General features: G+C 45.6%; 1 protein-coding gene across 1 annotated transcript in view; it reads left to right on the top strand.

The window, feature by feature from the left end:
- The window catches only part of EXOC4 (exocyst complex component 4), a 607,048-nt gene that overhangs the window by 559,274 nt on the left and 25,275 nt on the right, over nt 1-22,499 (top strand). Inside the window, exons 16-17 of the mRNA XM_065409076.1 lie at nt 4,382-4,560; nt 6,918-7,077. Coding sequence (XP_065265148.1) covers nt 4,382-4,560; nt 6,918-7,077 — 339 coding nt within the window. The remainder of the gene's footprint in view (nt 1-4,381; nt 4,561-6,917; nt 7,078-22,499) is intronic.

Genomic DNA, 22,499 nt, shown 5'->3' with positions numbered 1-22,499 from the left:
AGTATTTCTTCACACAGCTCACAACTTGTGGAACTCTTTGCCAGAAGATGTTGTGAACGCCAAGCCTGTAACGGGGTACAAAAAAGAACTAGATAAATTCATGGAGGATAGGTCCATCAATGGCTATTAGGTAGGATGGGCAAGGATGGTGTCCCTAGCCTCTGTTTGCCAGAAGCTGGGAATGGGCGACAGGGATAGATCACTTGATGATTATCTGTTCTGTTCATTCCCTCTGAATCACCTGGCATTGGCCACTGTCGGACGACAGGATACTGGGCTAGATGGCCCTTTGGTCTGACCCAGTGTGGCCATTCTTATGTTCTTATGTCTGAAGTAGACCATTCCCCATCTAGTCTGGCATCCTGCCTCTACTGGTGGCCACAATATGATGCTGCATCATCGGTACGGGAAGTAGGGGTGCGGGGTGCTGCAGCACCCCCAGGTTTTGCGCCCGGCCACCAGCCATGCACCCCTGCCGCCCAGTGTCCCGGCCACCAGGCCCGCTGCTGCCTGGGTTCCGCTCAACCGCCGATCCCGGGTCCCACTCAGTCGCATGCGGGGTCCTGGCTGCCGGCCCCAGCTCCAAGGGGCGTGAACAGGGGTAAGGGGTGGTGCAGCTCAGCATCCCCACTCCAAAAACTCTTCCAGCGCCACTGCTTTGCATGGATGAGTGGAAGGGAGAGAAGGGAAGGTGTGCTAATGACCAGTAAACACCCAGTCTCTGTGGGAGTTCCCTCTTATTAATCACACTGTGTTGTGCAACCACCTGCAGTAACACCAGAAAAAATAGCCGTCCCTTTGGTGGCTGCGAATAGCGGGATTCTCTGAAATTACTATGCGAGCTCCCAGAATTCATGTCATTGTCCAGCTGTATAATGCAGTGTGTTTTCATTCACAAAAACCTGTTCTTTAAACGAGCCTTCATGGCACATTTTCATAGAGGTGCATGGGAATTTATCAGCACCAGGTCCATTTCAAGGAGGGTGCAAGCGAACAACCAGGCAGGGTTTTATGCCACAGCATCACTTTCTCTCGGCTTTCTCCCCTTCTCAGGCTCTCTGTTCTCTTCTGGATTTTGCCGGATGCAGCCACACTACAGAGTTTGACTAGTTGGGCTGCCTCGCAGCTCTCTGGAACCACGTGGGAATGATGCAGGGACCACTGTAAATCCAATGTCATTCTACTTAAGTCAGTGAATTGACTCTGGGTTTATAGCAGCATAGGTAGGATCCGAATTTGTCCCTCAAATGTGTAGCTGCTTATCTAAACCAAACCCATTGAGATTCACAGGTCATTAACCATTACCCCATTTAAAAATAATAATGGTGCTTTGCACTTCTTTGGTTCTGCTTCAGGATGGTAAAGTGCTTTTAAAACATTTATTTAGCCTCATACCAGTTCTAGGAGAGCAGGGGATATTATTAACCCAGTTTTACGGAGGAGGCCATGGAGGCACAGAGAGACCGTATGACTTGCCCTACTTCACCCGGGAAGTCTGTGACAGAGCTGGGATTAAAATCCAAGTCATCTGACTCCCTGTCTTCTGCCTTAACTACAACTCCATCCTTCCTGTTCAGGACAGAATGTAACCGAAAATATATATTTTTTCTGTAGGTTATTTGTACCATCCTATAGAAAGTAACAGAAGATTATTGGCTGAATACTCAGGAGCAGTGCTTGGTGTATAGAGGTGGGCACAAGGAAGGCTTAGCCACAACCTTTCTGCCTCTCCCCCTCCCCCCACCTCACCTATGGACAACTGCAACCCTGTTCAGCCCCCTATGCAAGTTAGAGACACCTCAGGGCTGGTCTGAATTGTATTAGTTTGCAAGGGCCCCTTTGGGGTCGTTTTGGTAGTGGGGATCACCGGAGGGCAGGGCACTCCAGTCACATTCCCTCCCACCCCCACACAACACAACCCCTTCACTGGTTGGGCCGGGGAGTGATAGAATGGAGTCAGCTGGGCCAGCTCTGTGCCAGGGAGTCCTCTGTGCTTGACTACCCTGTGACAGAGAGCTGAGAATCCGCAGCTGAACCAGCACTCTGGTCACTGGGAATCCAGTCAGTTCCCCGGCAGAGGGCCGGATTGAGAGAAGGAGTGACTAATGACTAGATCAGTCTGGGCTGGGAACAGCTAAGGAGCTAATTACCCCCTTAAGTGCAAGAGCAGAAAAGGAGCATAGGAAGAAAGCACAAGGACAGGAGGAGAGAGACGCAGAAAGGCCAGCAGGGCCAGGGTAAAGGGAGATCTCTTCCCTCTCTCATGATTGTGTAACACTGGTAAATAAGAAATGCTGCACGGGAATGTAAGGGGGTGGGTGGTTGATAAAACACCAATAAACTACACAAAGGTGGTTACAGATTGGGGGTGTTGGGGTCATGCCCTGTCACATACCCCTTTAGTGCAGCTATACTGTTTTGCAAAGCAGTGGATGAGCTTCTGTGGCCTGCGATGTGCAGCAGGTCAGACTAGATGGTCCCTTCTGGCCTTAAAGTCTATGGGGGGATTTAGCATGGGCCAGGATCTGGCTTGATATCCTTGCTATAGACTTCTACAGAAAGGAACTGATTCTCTGTTAAAATCTGTGGGCAAAATCTGTGGGCCTCATGGCAGTCAATGGGGGTTTGCTATTGACTTCAGTGTGGAGCCAGGATTTCACCCTATTAGGTTTATAGTGTAATTTCTCTAGAACTCTGTTAATTCTGTAGAAAACGATAGGTAATTTAAATGTATAGAACCTTCCATGAGAGACCTCATCAGCAGGAGAAATGGGGAGAGAGTATATTGCCAGAAGCTGGGAATGGGCGACAGGGGATGGATCACTTGATAATTACCTGTTCTGTTCATTCCCTCTGAAGCACCTGGCATTGGCCACTGTCGGTAGACAGGATACTGGGCTAGATGGACCTTTGGTCTGACCCAGTATGGCCGTTCTTATGCCTGCAGAGCTTGAAATGAACAAGCAAAAGAAGGAGAGAAAAGTTGTGACAACTTTAAATGCCTGGGAAGAGGTACGGCCTTGACCTGCTAATGATTGTTTTCATGTCCCCTGACCCTCACTTGGCTGGTTATCACATTGTATTATTAGGGCTCTGTGTAAATGGAGAGGGTTTTCTTTCAAGTTCCTACACAGAAGGTTTTGCTGAACCAGCATGTACCGTGTTGGAGAACCTGGCGAAAGGGCACTTGGCATTCTACCTATGACAGTGCCGCTCATATCTAATCACCAATGGCCCTTTGTGCTTGTCTGCGAATGCAGCAAAATGACATGCTGAGCGGTAGAGACATTGAAAGTAGAAATCACCAGCCCAGTTTTTATGATTATTATTATTTTTCACCTATTTGAACTTTAAAAGGAAAATATTAAACTGTCACTTTATACAGGGCACGCTCATAATGTCACCTTTATCAGGCAGTTTCCTTAAATAAAAGATCTACCTTCAGGACGCCTTCCAGTGTGTTCAGCAGCAATCTCCTTGCACTGTAACATCCTAAATATGCACTTTATAAAAATCAACCTTCCTGCTGTGCAATCAGCAATGTTTTCAGAAAACCTTAATGCCAAAGTCATGTTGAGGTCAGAACAAACATGCCAGTGCTTTGAGGGGGGGGAAAGCCTGTTTCTCTCTTCCTATTTCACTTTTGTAGCAGTCTCAGTCCCTTTTCACAGCGCTAACAAAATATTGCCAATCAGTTCTATTTGGGATCAGCCAGTACACTAAAAGCAGTGTAAATTATTGAAGAACTGGGGACCTTAGACAGCTTCAGGGAACCAGTAATGAAATAAAGAGCCTTTCTCTGCTAGGCCACCGGTTCAAAGCCACCTTAGGTCAATAAGGGTCAAAAGTGACTGCTATCTGGGGATTACTCCATGATTTACATGAAATGAACTTTTGGGTCTCAGTCTAGCTCCAGAGAAGAGTTTTTGCCACCGGAATTGTCACCCTTGTTAACAGTTTCAGCTGAAAGGCCATGGCGGCTTAATGTGGCCCCTCCAAACCATGGTGGTGGTTCAGTTTCTGCTGCCTGTTGCTGCATCTGCTCTGTGCATCGTAGAGGACTTGATGCAGCTCCCGTTAAAGTGGAGGGTCTCCCATTGGCCTCAGTGGGAATTGGACCAGCCCTGAGAGGACTTCAGGATATGCAGCTGTCCATCCAGCATGTTTAGACCGCCACTAAATTAATCCCAAGCACTTTTTTTTAAAGGAGGTAAAACTTATTTTTCTTCCCACTGGGTCTGGGTACACGAGAAAATAAAACCCTTTGTCGTTATTTTTCCCAGCCAAAGCCATGCTCAGTAAGGTCAGTATCTCATTTGGGCAAACGTTAACATCTTACTGTCTTTCTCTCTGTAGCAACTCTCTGCCTTCTGTCTTCTAGAGTTCACTGCTTCCATTATCTGATCCCACTGGCTAAACAAGGGAATTATGCCATAGTGGCCAACGTGGAAAGTATGGATTATGACCCCCTTGTGGTGCGGCTAAATAAGGACATCAGTGCCATTGAGGAAGCGATGAGTGCCAGCCTCCAGCAGCACAAGTTCCAGTATATCTTTGAAGGTCAGGCATTTGCCGGTGCGCTCAGTTGATGTGCTGGGAGGAAGGTGGGGGGCTGGGAATATGCTCATCAGCGTTAAAACTATCTGCATGGATCTGCATGGAAATCATTTTTCTTTCTCAGCCTGGAGATGACAACATTCTTGTTTGGTGAAGACTGACTGCAGAATGGTTGCCATCTGCTCCAGATTGATGAGGAGACCTGTGCAGGCATAGGGCAGATGGCAGCCCTGCTGCCTCCATGCCACTCCTTAGAGTATATCCATAAAATGTGAGGAATGGGCCCAGATTGAATGGGAAAAATACAAGATTAAGTACATGCAGTAAGGATCTTCATCAGGAAAGCCATGTAGGAGGGTTTATATATTACAAACATAGCTATTGTAACCCACACACCTCCTGGGTGTGGTGTTCTGTCCCCTCTAATAGCACCGAGACCACTTAGAGATTAATGAGTCTGCTCTATAGCATTAGCTAAGGGCCATGTGACTTTTGGCTCATGCATTTAGCTCCAGAGGTCCCAGATTCGATCCTGTCTGCCGACAACCGCTGTCTGTTGGTATTATGCTATGTTATGGAGCGGTCCCTGTTAGGACCTAATACTGTTCTGTTTCTAATATTAAATTGGGAGAAATTCCACAGCTCTCATTATTTAAAGATCTTTAAGAATCTAAATTATGTTTCAGTTAATCTCATCTATATTCTGTGGCTTTAACACACCATTCTAAGGGCTTGGGTGGCCATAAGGTGCATCGTTTTATTTAACAGATTGTACAAGGTCAGGAAAAGTACTGTGAATCACATCAGGTGTCTGATATGATGTGCTGGACAGAAAAAGGGGGTGCAAAAACAGTGCTGGTTCTCCCCAGATTCCATGCCATTTGAATCCCTTAGTGGAAGTTTTGAAGACCCATAAAGTTCCCCAACCCCCATTTCTTCCCACCGATAGACATTTTTTTAGTGCACAAATCCCCTGGGCTGGACAGAGACGTTTGAAACCACACCAGTCAAAGTACTAGAATATCAAATAAACTATAAATATATCATGAAGGACGCTGCCAGGCACAGACCTTCACTGGCAGAAGGATGGAATACAGACTGGAACAGGTCTTTGGTATCTCTAACCTTTCTGATACTGTGGCAGGCTATGATCACACCAATCCATGGAAAAGTGTGGTGTAAGTCTGACAGTTTGTGTTCAAAAAGAGGGAAATTCATCTCATAGCAATGGACCCTACACAAAGCCTGGTGAACCATTTGTGAGCTACTTCGGCCCATAGGGTGAAATTTCTGCCTCTGCAGAGAGCCAGCTCACAGCCTGGTCACCTCTTAATCCTTATTTTGACTATTTACAGTGAATATCAGCACTACATAGGCCTTGCGCTTGCTCTCTCTGCTCAGGTGTGAATTCCCTCAATTCACGGTTTAAGTGGTGCATATGGCTTTGTACAAGCCTTTTTTTCTGGGGTGAATTTGATCTTAAATTTGTTTGCCATGAGACTATTCTGGTGTTGGAATGACTCTGGCAGCCTGCTTAAGGCAAGGAGAGAGACCTCAGTGCAATTATGCTCAGAATATGACTCTGTAAAGATAGCATCTTGTTGTTCCCTGTGCTTATTCTCTGGAAGTGGCATATATATCAATATTTACAAGCAAAACCAGATTTGTTTCCTAGCCACCTGCCTTGGAGGATCTCTATCTGGAGATCACAGCATGCTTTTTCTACTCCATGCATCATGACCAACCGTGATGTTTCTGCAGTTAGAACTGACCTGATGCTGATAGCGCATGAGGCAGAATTCAGGGCAATGCAGCTCACTCTTCTCCGGCGATATTGGCTTTGCTGGGCTGACAGTGAATTAACAAGAAAGACAGAAAAAAAAAACCCTTGATTTTATTAGTAGCTTAAGCTGCTGTGACTCAGTAGATATGTGGAGTAGCAGAAATGGTCAGTGACAAGATGCCATAAACACTTCTGATGTTCTAGTCGAGAGGAGCTGAACAGAAATTAGCCTAGGCCCGTTTATAATTCATCAGGGCCTATTTGAAGGTCCTGAAATATCCTTGGCTATGAGAATTTCACAGATAATGGATACTTCTGCTTTTTTTTGGTGTGTCCAATTTCTTTATGAATCAAGAACTTTCGGTGGGAAGTCACTTCAAAACCCACTGAGGGTGGTGGTAAAGGCCAACTTCAGAAACACCTTAGGAACGTGAGCTGCATCATCTATTACAGATCTGTTTTAATAGTAGGCACCTGTTTAAATGTTCCGTGTGGCTGGTGACTACAAAGCAATCTCTTGCTAAACATTTTCTTCCTCTTTGCAATTCTTTGGCTTATCTGCCCTCTCCCCTCCCAGGCTTGGGCCACTTGATTTCCTGTATTCTCATCAATGGCGCCCAATACTTCAAGCGCATCAGCGAATCTGGTATCAAGAAAATGTGCAGAAACATCTTCATCCTCCAGCAGAACCTGACTAACATCACCATGTCGCGAGAGGCCGACCTGGACTTTGCAAGGTGTGTTGGAAATCATGCCCCTTGTTTGTTAATGCTGTGATATCCATGGTGACAACAGAAGTCACCTTAAAAGGTTAAACCATCCATTGTGTAGGTGACTGAATAAGCTGATCAATGGAGTAAAACCTCAGAACTGTTTGAAATGCCATCCACTTCCCTCCGCTATACAGCAGACTCAGCAGAGAATCATTCAATGGAATGAAAGTCACTTTGAGTTTATCTTCCACCAAATTAGTTGCATTACAGTTGCTACATGCTATCAGCTTGCTGAAGGTTGATACCTGTACTTCCCCCTCGAAAATGTATGGATAGGTGGCAAGATCAGGGCTCCAGAATGCTCTCTCCCTTTACCGCTCTTGGGGGGTCGGGGAGGAGGAGGCAGAAGAAAGGCAAAATCCACTGTACATGTTGTTTGTCCCTACTTAACTGCTTCACTTATTGTCCTCTGTGCTACTGCTCAGAAGACATTCCATTAACATCAAAAGAACATCACGATGCTGCTTCTGGCAGCTCTGCAGGTACATTCTGCCAGACGTACCTGCCATAGCAAGCAGTTGTGAAAGAGACAGCTCATCGTCTTAACACACATATCCCCCCCCGCCCAGAAAAGTCACAGAATGGGATTTAATGGAACACTTGTCCCTCAGATGAAGAAGAATCTTGTATTCCTTTGAAACTTAAGAGGGAATTTTAGGGAGGCAGACTATAGTTGCCCAGACTGGAATTTGACCATGATACTGAGGTTAATACCCTGCTCGTGTTCAAATAGCTTGAGCTATTTTATTTTATTTTATTTTTTAGCTCTTTAATAACCCAGTGATAAAAATCAATGTTAAGCATAAAGTAAAAAGCTGACCTCTGCAGAAGTCAAGAGGCAACAGGATTTGACAGATATTCATTAAAGCTCCATAAGGCACACAAAAGGTACAACAAAGTCATATCCCTATTTTATAGATGTGAAAAGTGAGCCTGAGAGGTTAAAGGACTTGCCCAGGGCCACAGAATGGAGATGGTGTCAGAGCTGGAGTTGGATCCTAAGATTTCCTGACTCCCCGTCCTGTGCTTAGACTTACAGACCATGCCTCTCTAAAGAGAGAAAGTTTGGCTTTTCAGTCCTTTTTCAATGTACCTCCAGCTCCCAGGTGCTGAGAATTCAATCTCACAAAAAACAGACGGAGCTTTTGGAATAAGCATGTTAACAAAAGCAAATGTTCAAACACACAAAAAGAACTGCATCGACTTGGCAAATGCATATAAGAACAGAACTGGGGTCTCAGATCTATTGGTTCACTAATGCTGGTAGTGACCATTTCAGTAATAGGCAGCTGAGCACATATGAAATATTCATAGGGAAGAGTTTGGGGGGCTAGAAATCTAAAAGCACAGGTGGGTGCAAGGCAAAAATTGTGTCCAACAGTTTGGGCTAGAGCAGAGGTGGGCAAACTACGGCCCGCGGGCCACATCCGGCCCTCAGGACCTTCCTGCCCGGCCCCTGAGCTCCTGGCCCGGGAGGCTAGCCCCCGCCCCCTCCCCTGCTGTTCCCCCTCCCCTGCAGCCTGAGCTCACTGCGTCGCCGGCGCAACGCTCTGGGTGGCGGGGCTGCAAGCTCTTGCCAGGCTGCGGCTCTGCAGCTGCACTGCCCAACCCGGTGCTCTGTGCTGCGCGGTGGCCTGGCTGGCTCCAGCCGGGCGGCGCGGCTGCCTGTCCTGGTGCTCCGGGCGGCGTGGCTGTAGCGTCGCCAGCCACCGGTGCTCCAGGCAGCATGGTAAGGGGGCAGGGAACGTGGGGGGTTGGATAGAGGACAGGGGAGTTAAGAGGGCGGGGATCAGGGGGGTTGAATGGGGGCAGGAGTCCCGGAGGGCAGTCAGGAAAGAGGGGGGGGTTGGATGGGGCGGCGGGGGGCAGTTAGGGGCAGGGGTTCCGGGGGCGGTCAGGGAGAAGGGGTGGTTGGATAGGGCAGGGGTCCAGGGAGGGCAGTCAGGAATGAGAGGAGGGGTTGGATGGGGTGGCGGGGGGCAGTCAGGGGCGGGAGTCTGGGGGCGCTCAGGGGACAGGGAGGGAGGGAGGGATGGGGCAGGGGTCCCGGAGGGGCCATCAGGGGGCGAGAAGCAGGGGGGGTCGGATAGGGGGTGGGGGCTGTTTGGGGAGGGCTCCTCCCTTAAACGGCCCTCCATACAATTTCGGAAACTCAATGTGGCCAAAAAGTTTGCCGCCCCTGAGCTAGAACCAACCCACAAATAATGGAAAGTGGATTTTGACATGATTTGGCCATCTCTCTCAGAGACTGAATTAGGTTGAAAGTCTGACTTGCTCACATTAAGTATGACTGAGTGCTTCATTTATTTGGGCGCTTATATGAGGTATGGTATCATTACTGAATTAGTCTATTCCTAATAACACTGACATGGGGGAGTTCTGAATGTTGAGGCCTGAGGAGGGAGAGAGATCCATTACTAATCCTCCGAGGAATATAATTCCCAAATTCAATCATCCGTTTTAAATTATTTTATTTAGTTGAAATGTTAAGTAAATTAGTCCAGGTTTTTGGCAGGCAGAGCATGGCTTGAAGATGTGTTAATGGTAACTAGCATCTGAATAATGAAACGTTGACCAAGCCCTAGTGGAGGTTGGCATCCTTGGGCCATCAGCTGTTTGCAGAGGCATTGGAGGCACTAGTTGAATAGCGATGGAGTCGTGTCTTTCAATGCCGCATTATGTGTCACTTGGGAAAGGCTAGAATGGAACCTGATCACTTTCCTCTCCTCTAAGTGTTTCATAATTGATTCCTTGAGGACCTGCTCCATGATTTTTCCAGGGACTGAGGTGAGGCTGACTGAACTACAGGCCAGTCATCCTCACCTCAGTCCCTGGAAAAATCATGGAGCAGGTCCTCAAGGAATCAATTATGAAACACTTAAAGGAAAGGAAAGTGATCAGGAACAGTCAGCATGGATTCACCAAGGGGAAGTCGTGCCTGACTAACCTAATTGCCTTCTATGATGAGATAACTGGCTCTGTGGATGAGGGGAAAGCAGTGGATGTGTTATTCCTTGACTTTAGCAAAGCTTTTGATACGGTCTCCCACAGTATTCTTGCTGCCAAGTTAAAGAAGTATGGGCTGGATGAATGGACTGTAAGGTGGATAGAAAGCTGGCTAGATCGTCGGGCTCAACGGGTAGTGATCAATGGCTCCATGTCTAGTTGGCAGCCAGTTTCAAGCGGAGTGCCCCAAGGGTCGGTCCTGGGGCCGGTTTTGTTTAATATCTTTATTAATGATCTGGAGGATGGTGTGGACTGCACTCTCAGCAAGTTTGCCGATGACACTAAACTAGGAGGCGTGGTAGATACACTAGAGGGTAGGGATCGGATACAGAGGGACCTAGACAAATTAGAGGATTGGGCCAAAAGAAACCTGATGAGGTTCAACAAGGACAAGTGCAGAGTCCTGCACTTAGGACGGAAGAATCCCATGCACAGCTACAGACTAGGGACCGAATGGCTAGGTAGCAGTTCTGCAGAAAAGGACCTAGGGGTCACAGTGGACGAGAAGCTGGATATGAGTCAACAGTGTGCTCTTGTTGCCAAGAAGGCTAACGGCATTTTGGGCTGTATAAGTAGGGGCATTGCCAGCAGATCGAGGGACGTGATCGTTCCCCTTTATTCGACATTGGTGAGGCCTCATCTGGAGTACTGTGTCCAGTTTTGGGCCCCACACTACAAGAAGGATGTGGAAAAATTGGAAAGAGTCCAGCGGAGGGCAACAAAAATGATTAGGGGTCTGAAGCGCATGACTTATGAGGAGAGGCTGAGGGAACTGGGATTGTTTAGTCTCCAGAAGAGAAGAATGAGGGGGGATTTGATAGCAGCCTTCAACTACCTGAAGGGGGGTTCCAAAGAGGATGGAACTCGGCTGTTCTCAATGGTGGCAGATGACAGAACAAGGAGCAATGGTCTCAAGTTGCAGTGGGGGAGGTCTAGGTTGGATATTAGGAAACATTATTTCACTAGGAGGGTGGTGAAGCACTGGAATGCGTTACCTAGGGAGGTGGTGGAGTCTCCTTCCTTGGAGGTTTTTAAGGCCCGGCTTGACAAAGCCCTGGCTGGGATGATTTAGTTGGGAATTGGTCCTGCTTTGAGCAGGGGATTGGACTGGATGACCTGCTGAGGTCCCTTCCAACCCTGATATTCTATGATTCTATGTTAGCCCCACTTCCTTTGTGTGACTCTCAGTTCATCATGGTACCCTGAATTGAAAAGGGCCACTTCCCCATCGTTAGAGTTTGCAAGGTGAGGAATGAGTTTTCTGTACAGCACCATCAGCTCCTTTGAAGCCACTTCCTCCCTTAGTACAAGTTCAAGAGCATTTTTGACAACTCAGATGGCTGTATTGTTTTTCTTTCTTTTGAAGCAGATTTCGGTGACATGTTACATCCCTTTGAGTTTCAAATTACTATGGAATCCAGGTACCTTGGTCTCCACTATTTGAACCTTCCTTGCTAATGACATCCCTCTTTCACTGACACCTGCTGAGCTGAATTTGCAGTTATCCAAACACATTTAATGTTGGCCCAATTAGTGGTCCAGCAATCAAATCCTCCTGTAAATATAAAATAAACAGAACAATATCAAAAGAGCAAAAAGTAACACTGACAGTGATTCTGTAGCACCTCTCAGACTAGGATTTCAGAGCACTCTGCAAAGGTAGGTAAATATCATTTCCTCCATTTTATAAATGGGGAAACTGAGTCACTGAGAGGTCTTTGTCACACACCTTGTCAGTATTAGAGCCATCCCAGAAGTCCTGATTCCCATTCCCATCTGCTAACAACTAGTAACACTGCCTCTGCTGTTGGGAAAAATGACCTGTGACTGTAGAATGTGACAGAGTGTTCCTAAACCACATTTAATCCAGTTTGTAAAACACTGCAACCCCTGTATTTCCAGTCTCTTTCTGTAGAAGCTTCCTTGAAGCAAAATAATCCATAGTTCATTCCTATGAGTTTTTTTTTTTAAAGGAAATTGTGACTAGTGCATATGTTACATATTTCAAATAGTTCTGTATTTAGTAAATCAATAAAGATGGAGAAATAGCTGAACTGTTTCCAATAGAAAAAAATCATTTGTATTCCAGTTTTCATGAGACTATTTATTGTACAAGTTCTTTGTAGTTCACAGTCAGATTTGGGTGGCTGATGTTTCCCCTGGCTAGGCATTCAGTGCTGATATTAGCTCCCTTGCTCACCCTGTTGTTATTTGTCTGCCCATTAGAGTTTGAAGTCTAGAGTTCAATATACAGACAAATACTATTGAAAGTTAATATGCAGCTCTCTTCACATGTTTTAATTTTGGAACAAGACAGCTGGTTAGGGTGTACATTTCTTCGGTACATTAACACATCCGAGCTCTGGTGTGTGGTGTTTTACAGTAGAGGCTGGTGCCATTTGAGAAAGGGCTGGGGGAACCAAGCATATTTGTGTTCTCTGGGGGTTGGTCCTTTTTTCTTCTTTACATTCCTCAAGGGTTTGTACAGAGCACTGAAGAGCATTGCTTACCCTACCTAGTCTGGAGTGGCTCCCTTTGGAAGTTTATTAGCAACCTAACGCAGAATAAACCTCCATAAGGAAGTATGAGTGGGAAGCCCTTTCTTCTATGAAGTCAGAGCCATGCAGAATATTCTCACTGAAACCTGAATCCACATAATACTCACCTGGTTCTGGTGAGACTTTGCCGTTTCAACCACATTTATTAAAAGGTTTGTGAACCTGCAGTGTTCACAAACAGAATCCTGTGAAATTCACTGCTTTGTGGGGTTTTAATATGATGCAGGAGATTTTATTTCAAATGAGTTTTACTTGGAGATTTTGGGCTCACCCTCTGCTCCAAGTTAAGTCAGGGAAGGGAAGAGGAACTCTACACAAAACCACATCAAGGGGAATGTTGGCATGTGAGAGACAGCTCTATCAGCGATGGTCTTAGGTATACTTGGTCTTGCCTCAGCACAGGGGGAAGGACTGGGTGACCTCTGGAGATCCCTTCCTGTCCTACATTTCTTATATTCTATGATTCTGTGTTTCCCTACAAAAAGTGAAATTGCCAACTTTCATACTGCTTTAGAAATAATTGTATCCATTCACATAAGAGGAGTTGTTATTGATGCAGATAACTGACTGCTGTATTTGTGCATTGCTCTGTTTTTAAAAGAAGCTATAAAGATCGGTTTTCTAAATTTCATACTAATATTTTCAGGGATTTGGGCAGAGATTGCCTTTTTACTACATGTGTCTAGTGTCTAGCACATTAGGGCCCTGATTGCTGATTGGGGCCTCTGAGTGCTACCAAAATACAAATGAATAATAAGGGGTTTCCTCCTATAATAATTCTTTATTTAAAAAGGACATGCGCTGCAAAATTTAGATCTGGGGCTGTATTTCAAAGGAGCTGAAGTTCTGAAACTTTCAGATCCGGGGTTCAGGTTTGTGCCATTGTAGAAATCAGAGACTAGCTGTGAAATTTGCATGTGAATTCAGGTCTGAAATGCATGTGTGCACACACACGCACATCTTCCAAGGTGTCCAGATCTCAGTTTCTGGTTCAGACAGGTCTTTAAATAAAATGTTCTTCCACTGTTAGAGGGTTTATTCAATGGAAGACTTATTCTTCTGCCATCCTGTTGTTCTCTCATTCTGATGCATAGGGTGATGGTATTACTGCCTTCTTCCAGGAAGTTAATTGAGTTGGGCGTGAGAGAGTGATGTAAAATGTTAAATTTCTTAAAACAGCATGTAATTTTGACCTCTCTGGCATCAGGTGGATTGAGAGTTGCTACTGTTCGCTACTAGGTCTGAAAGGCTAGTTTGTGCTGGAAGATAATTGCAGATTACCTAGAGGGAATAAGGATATTATCAGACTCCTTTAGATCAGTAGAACTCATATGAAATGACTTTGAATCAGATGTAATCTTGTTTCTCCAGCCCGAGCCATGGGGCCAGCCGAGTGGTTAATACTCTACACAGCCATGTCTAGGACACACGTTTGACTTCAGATTGGCCTCTCTCTTCCCTTCCCACCTTCACACAATTTAGCTGGTGCTGGGAGCATTAGTTAATCAGGTCCATCTGTTTTTTGCCCAGCATTGAACACTCTGGCCAGTTTGTTTAGTATAATAGGGATGTGACAGGAGATAAACTTTTCCTCCTTTGGAAAGGAGAGAGGCACAAAACACAGGGCTTACAGTGGGAGTGTAAGGATTACACTAAGTATATAAAAGACTCTGTGGGGTGGGAGAAGATATTAAGTTGGCATCTAAAAATAAAACTCCATGTTAAAGGAAAGTAATAATGACTAATTGGGTGGGAGACAAACACATGCATAGCAAATCTCTTGTGGTGAAGTGGGGGAACCTCTTCTAATGTGGGGCCTAATTTACAAGAGATGAAAGGCAATGGATCCTGCAGACACTGGGAGATCCTGTTCCTGCTCCTCTAGAAACTGGGCTCTTGAACTGAAAGGCATCTTTCTAAGAGGTATGGAGTGTATGTTTCCATGGCAGTCAAACCCAGGCTGTCCTAGAGAACGCCCAGTGAAAAGGGTATCAGAACAAGCTGTCAGCATTCCAGACATTGTTCACAGATTGGCCATGAATAGGCCCTTGAAGTGTAGTTCACCTGCATATAATCAGCACCGTCTGTATGTCTGCAAGGACCATCTTGAATGTTTATCCTACAGGAGGGATAATGACCTTTATTTCTGCTTCGCAGTGAAATGCAGCTACTGTTGCTGCTCTTGTCATTGTACGTCTCTGCAAGTGGCCATCCAGCTACTTGCTGTTTACTCATAATGATGTTCCAACATACATGTAGTTGCTGGTATATGTACACTCTAAGGGGTAATTCCTGTCCCACCATCCACTCAGCCAGAGAATGTCCTGTCTGCAGCGCATTCAGAGACAAGTTAATGACTGCAGTCATGTGGGCTTAGAAGTAGTGAGGACATCCCGATGGTTTGTAGGAAATCACTAATGTCCCAAGAAAATTAAATGCACAGGCCCAGAATCAAACCTACAAATCTCTTTTCCCAGAGATCACCAGGCCAAGCTGTATTTTCCTAAGTGGCTGCACTGCTGTTCTCAAGCCACTCAAGCTGAGCATTGGCTGCTTTTGATTCCCACGGAGCATTGCCCTCGGACCAAGGGAGGCTGACCACCATTCACCTTTCAAAAAGGCTCCCACTTTCATTTCTTTGGTTTGTTGTTAAATAGGGCAAAAATTTGGCCTTTAACGTTTTTAAAGTTTGTTAGTCTCTAAATAGGATATCTCCATTAATTAATTTTTTTATTTCCTAGAACTGGAAGGGACCTTGAAAGGTCATCAAGTCCAGCCCCCTGCCTTCACTAGCAGGGCCAAGTACTGATTTTGCCCCAGATCCCTAAGTGGCCCCCTCAAGGATTGAACTCACAACCCTGGGTTTAGCAGGCCAATGCTCAAACCCTGAGCTATCCCTCCCCCGGAGGTGCCACAAGTACTTCTTTTTGCTGATACAGACTAACACGGCTACCACTGTGAAACCTGTCCTCATTCCGGAGCATGCATTTTCTTTTAAACTGATATTGTTTCTAAATGTTGTCGCGGATAAACAGCATCCTCATTGACATATCCTCAGTGACTATCCTGCCACTCAGAGGTGGTAGGATAGTTACACGGGATGCAGGCTTGCTTGTGTTGAAATAATTGTCAGTGGGAGCAGGATCAGACTCAGTAATGGGATTTCTGAGAGGCTTTAATTCCTCACTGCAATGCCGTTTAGGTTGCTGGGTTCCAAGAGCCCCCTTTATTCTGGGATTGTTTGGTTGGAGATATTTTGTTTGGCTGTGTAGGAAGCCAGAGTCTGATCTGCATGTGGCCGTCAGACCACTAGGAATTAGCAGTAACATGCTGCCATCTACTGGAGTTATCCAGTGGGAATTGGACAGCAAGAGTGCTTTAGAGGTTCCTCAGAAATCTTTGTGCAGCTGAAATGTGATCCTCCCAATGCTCCTGAGTCTGGGTTTGATTGCCAATGCTACACTGGGGTGAATATATTATTGATCTTTCTGTTTTTTTCTTTTTCTCTTAATAAATATATAATCGAGCACATTTGATGCCTGTGAATCTAAGAGGCTGTGGAAATAGCTAAAGACAGGCATTGTTCGGGAAGCTACTGCAAGTTTCAACTGAACACAACTCTGCTGATGAGCTTCAATTCCGACCTGCATCCAGTGTACCTTAACCTGCAGCAATAATCCCTAGCTTGGAGCCTTACGCAACTTTGGCGGGTTTTATTCCAGGCCTACTCTCTCCTGTGCTGGTTTTGTGATACTCGCTAGAGCTCCCCCAGACTCCCATTTCACTTGTAACTGGAACAGGATAAAAATGTGCAGGTCAAAAGGGAAATATTATCACGGCTCCTGATTCAGTGGGGATGTGTGTTTGGGGACTTCAGTCTAACAAGAGGGTGCTGCCTGAATGGGTATGCCTGGGCACCCTCTGCTATATCAGACAGTGGGCCACCAAGCCTGACCACAGCAGAGATGTAAAACCAGAGTGGGCAAACCCCTCGAAAGTATATTGTAGGTAACAGGATCTGAGCAAGGCAAGGACTGGTTGAACTAATAATCTTTTTTCCATTTCTAATTTCTATGGTCCTAACACAATTTACAGTCCACACTCGAGTCCTGTTATTTCCATGGCCTCCCTGCATGGGAGCCTCTTCTGCCATACTTAGGCAGGAGAGAGCTGGGTGGGTGAAGCTAGACAGTCTGCATTGGACACAGTGCTCTAAGTGCCAGAGGCGGGGGAGTAATGGAGCAGGGTATGTCTGTGACCAATCCCCATAAGGCACTGGTTGTAATATGCAGTGTGGAAGAGCAGACACCATGCTGATGAGCACAGTATAAGAACCTGAATAAGTAGAATAGCTTAAGTCACGCCTCTGGATCAGGTACAGCTACAGTGCATTTCCTCAGTTGATGGGAGACATGCCTGCTCCTCCAGGCAGGGATTCCAGGGGTCCCTCTGCCCTCCACCCCCCCAAGAACCATCCCAGATTCCCAAATGTTCAATCACTCTGCCTTGGCTAGAGTCATTAAAAATGGGGAGGCAATATGTTTTGATGTGTAGGAAAGTAGCTTTCAGCAGCTGATGATGAAACCGGGGGGCAGTTCAAGGGTTAAGTGCACTCCCCCAGGTGCATTCACAAGGCTCCCATTTGTGGATGACCTGTACTCAGACCCAAGCAGTGGACTTGGCCATAAAGGCTTCATGCTGCAAGGTTTGGAGGTGCCCTCAGCTATCTGTAGGAGTTAAAGATGTTCAGAACTGAGCCCTACTGGAGTTACTCTGCAAAGAAACCAGAAGCAGAATTGATTGTAAGGGAAGCTCTCCCAGGCTGAAAGTCCCCTATCTGGAGCCAAGGAAAGACATGTTATCTCCATGCTTGTGAAGTCAGACCAACATTGTGTGCTTATGGAGCATTGCCCCAGATTTGCTTTTACTCGTTTTAATTAAAAAGTTGTTTTATTTTTCAATTAAGAACTTGGCTTCAAAAATATTTCCTTTTCCTTTCTTTGTCTCTTGTTTTTTCCCCCTGTAGTTTTCATTGAGCTCTGATCTCAGCACAGTTTTAATTAGCTGTAATTAGTGGTTTCACTGCATTAACCAAATATCCTAACTGCAGAGGATTAAAAACCACTCCTCCACTTGATTGCTTTTCCCATTTGTGTTGGGTGATCAGAGAATGGGCTTTCCCCCTCGTGTCTCTTTACTGGCTGTCTCACATGACACAGGTGCAGTGGGGAACTAGGGACAGTTGCTTTCATGAGAACATGAGAACGGCCATACTGGTTCAGACCAAAGGTCCATTTAGCTCAGTGTCCTGTCTTCCGACAATGGTCAGTGCCAGGTGCCCCAGAGGGAATGAACAGGGAATCAAGTGATCCATCCCGTCGCCCATTCCCAGCTTCTGGCAAACAGGCGCTAGGGCACCATCCCTGCAATAGATGGATCTGTGCATGTTTAGGAACACACTGAAATGAATGCCCCATTGGGTCATATGGTCCAATTGCATATGTCCAGAGGGTCTCAGTGCTTCAGAGGAAAGGTTACAAACCCACACACATACCTCAATGCACATAGCTAATTGTGCAGAACTAGAGCACAGGGCAAATGTCACCCTGCCCCAGCTGCTGATCGTCTTGTGCCCTATGAATATGAAAGTTGAGGAGTGATTTTTTCACTCAATGTGACTGCGCTTGATATTCTTATTCACACGAGGGAGAGGTTTAAAAATACCTAATTTTCTCAGGTTCCTTTAGTTGTCAAGTAACACCTACTGGTGAACAGCTGAAATGTTAGTATCTGGCGAAAGGCACTCGCTGTGTTCAGAAAACCACATCAGAAACTCTTACTATGTATTTGCATGCCAGTAACACTTAGAGGGCACCAATGAAAGATCAAGGCGCATTGTGGTACACGCTGTACAGATACATAATAAAAATCCAGGCCCTGCTCCAGAAAGCTCCCAGTCTAGGTTATGACAAGATGTAACAGGTGGGGAAGACAAGATGAGAAAGCAAGCAAGTCATTGCACAGTAAATGCAGTACTCTCAGCTCACCACCTGTTGGTTCATTTCAAACGTGTTTGTCCTCCCTCAGGACTGAGGCTATGTTCACATTACAGCTTAGATCGGTGTAAGTTATGTCGCTCAGCGGTGTAAATAAGCCACCCCCCTGAGCGATGTAAGTTACACCGACCTAAGCGCTGGTGAGGACAGCGCTGTGTTGGCAGGAGAGCTTCTCCCGCAGACACAGCTACCGCCGCTCGTGGGGCCTGGAGTAATTAATTCGGCGGGAGAGCTCTCGCCTGTCGACTTAGCGTGTCTGCACTAGCAGCACTTTAGCGGTGCAGCTGTAAGCTCTGTAGTGTAGCCATAGCCTCAGTCCTTGGAAGTTTTGTTTCTGAGTTTGCCAAAGAGCAGAAGTCCAAAACGATGCATCGGAAAAATGTCTCACCTGGTGCTGATTTTCCATGTTTGGAAATTCAAAAACACCTTCATGGAAATGTACCAGACGTTCTAAAGCGAAGAATCTGACTCTTGGGGGATGATATTTCTCATGTTTGTCCTTAAGTCATTTTTCTATAATGTGAGCACTTGAATGTAAGGGCTTGGATGAAAATGACTTAGCCACGGGTTAACGAGAACGTGTATCTGTTCTTTGTTGTGTATCCTGATTACAAGCCCCTGGAGAAAGGGGTTTTGTTGCCGCTATTACTACTGTTTTACTGTAGGTGTCCAGAGTGCATAAGACACTTCACTGATAAACAGAACATCTGTGGTTCCTGGCCCCCCAAAGAACTTACAGTTTAAGGCCCCAGTCCAACAAAGCACATAAGCAGGTGCTTCACTTTAAACACACGAGTAGTGCCAGTGAATCGTTGAAATCAATGGGACTATACTTGAGCTGGGTTGGAACCTAACTGTACCCGTGACACAGTGAGCAAAGGCAGTAGAGAATGGAGAAGATAAGAACTAGACCGATAGAAATAAGGCAAGGAGAGTAATATGTCAAAAGAGGGGGAGATGCTGGAACACATTGATAAGCGCTGGTGCTTAGGGATGCCTTGAGAAGGGAGTTGCATGCAGAGGTACGAAATAGCTAATAGCATGCAGCGACGCTTCCCGGGGGCACCAGGGCTGTGAAGCATCTCACTACCACCTGCTTTGAGCATGAGGAAGCCTTGTCTGTGCCTGGCATGGGTCAGTTCCCCAACTCCAGTGGCCACAAGTCCTCCCCACCAGTCCTACGGAGGCCCTGTTCTCTCTCTGCAGGTTAGTGAACGGCACGCTCCAGCCTCCAAGCATCTCCCTGGAGCATCCAGCCCCTGGTCCACTGGACACTCGCAATATTCACAGATTCACGACTTCCAAAGAAACAGCACATCCCAGCTCACCAGTTCCCTCAGATCACTGCTCCATTTAACACACAGCACATAGATATGGTGATAGCGAAAACAAGTATAAGTGTATTTAACAAAGCATAAAGATGCAAGTGATAACAAGTAGAAACCTTGAAGATAAATGGTTACTTATAAAATAAAATCATAACATTAGAGCTTAGACTTAATTAACAAGATACTCTCATGTCTCGTAGAATATTGCTCACCCAAAATCCTTGTACTTTACAGCCAGGCTGGCAGTGAGCCTTCTTTTGTGAGACAAGCACGATATCAGTTTGCCTCCTAAGTCAGGGGATCAGTGTGTCGCTTTGCACTCCACGTTATACCAGAACAATCCTTATACATAAACAGGACACCTCCTCCACTGGGTGTTTATTCCTGTAGATTTCCTCTCTTGTACATTTCACTATATCTCAGCCCTCACCTGTCTCATTATGCAAACGAAGCATGCATTGTGAGACATGCAATACACAAGTGGCCAGCCAGGGAGATACATGTCTGAGGTATGTCACCTCCTGGTGACCTGTTTTAATTTCAAGACCTTAAGAACACAATTTTTATTATAGACCCATAACTCCTTAAATCTTGCATCTGAAGAAGTGAGGTTCTTACCCACGAAAGCTTATGCTCCCAATACTTCTGTTAGTCTTAAAGGTGCCACAGGACCCTCTGTTGCTTTTTACAGATTCAGACTAACACGGCTACCCCTCTGATACTTAACTCCTTAAATGTTATCTGTATCTAATGGGCTATGGGCTCTCGGTAGAGACTTAACATGCCACCCTTCAGTGAACTGTTATGCATATTTCTGACCTAGTGGATCCCCATGAAACCCTATGCATCCCCTGTGCCCTCTGCCAGTTGGCATCAGGCGCTCCCTGGATCACACATGACCAGTGTCACCCAGCGAAATGGAAAGACAACAAATTTCCAACTGAAGCAAAGGCAGTACTTTTCTTACACAGTTCATAATTAACCTGTGGGACTGACTACCACCGGATATTAACGAGGCTACAAGTTTAGCAGGGTTGAAAAACAAGATGAGACATTAGATAAGTAGCAAAAACATCCAAAGTTAAAACAGATAGAACAAGACAAGTGGGGTTGGTCCAATAAAAGATACTACCCCGCCCACCTTATCTATCTCATATCCTGGGAGCAATCCAGCTACAACACTGCAAACAGATAGAACATAACACTAGCTGTCCGGGCTTTAGGAAGTACTTCCCCTGTGGGCAGTTTAATCCATAACTGTCCTTCGTGGGGTTTTATACCTTCTTCTGAAGCAGCAAGTACTGGCCACTGATGGACAGGATGCTGTATTAGCTAAACTTGCGGATTGATCTGGTCTGGTAATGCCTGAACATACTGCACTATATGTAATCATACAGTATTATAGCGTTCACATATACCTATTCGAAAAGCAAGGCAATCGTCTTAAAATATCAATCTAGCATCTCAACGCTGCTGCACCGTCTCTCTATCTAGCCATGCTGAAGTTTTCCTATTGACTCAAAGGTTGTATTTAAATTAGCCATTTCAGTTTTTCCTGGAGGCACTTTTAATCTTTGCGCTATGACCTTTAAAGATACAGGTTTTCGCAGCCTCAGTAATGATTTTTATTGCCTGAATATGGATGTTTGGTTTGCTCCAAGTAAACACTTGAATTCCATTTTCCTAAACTGGAAATGGACTAAAGAAAAGCGTAGGGGGGCTTCATTGACTTTCCTTTCCTGGCACTCGGCATGGGGAAGGGGAATCAATGGGATGAACTTTTCAACAGGCAAAAAAACTGCTTTCACTCTCCCAGCGAAAATAAGGCCAAGGAAGGTGCTGAATTAATATTTATTGGTTTTTTGGGTTTGGTTTTAGATTCAGTGCTGGGGCACTTTTATCAACTGCATTGACAGCTTCATGATATATCCTCCTAGAAATCAAATTACAAGCAAGTTCCTCATTTCTCTCTTAGGTGACAGTCTTTTCTTGATACCTGTTTTTAACAGTAGTTTTGAATGTTGGTGAAAAATACCAAGTAATTACTTTATGTCCCTGAGTCCTTCATTTGTATCTGGAATGTGGGTACGTGTCTGTCTGTTTCAGTCACTTGGTCTATCCTGCTGCACTTTGAATGTTAATTAAAGGGCAAGCATTATTCTCTTTTTAAAACTTTTGTTTTGGAATTGCTATGTTTAATGACTTTCCAGGGGCCATGTAACAATACACAGCCAGTGTTTATTTACTTGTATGACTGAGGTTACAGGGTCTCAGTTTGAGATTGTTGACAGTACCACTGGAGTCCGAGAGATCATTCTATTTAACTAAGTCTGTAGTGTGTAGGGGTGTGGAGTGTCGATTGATCAGACGGACCAGGTTTTGAGAGCATGCACTCTAAAATGAGCGCACACAGGTCCCGATTTGCATCTGCACAGTAT

The sequence above is a fragment of the Emys orbicularis genome, chromosome 1 (assembly GCF_028017835.1).
Source record: "Emys orbicularis isolate rEmyOrb1 chromosome 1, rEmyOrb1.hap1, whole genome shotgun sequence".
Lineage (NCBI taxonomy): Eukaryota > Metazoa > Chordata > Testudines > Emydidae > Emys > Emys orbicularis.
This window is presented reverse-complemented; position numbering and strand designations above follow the sequence as displayed.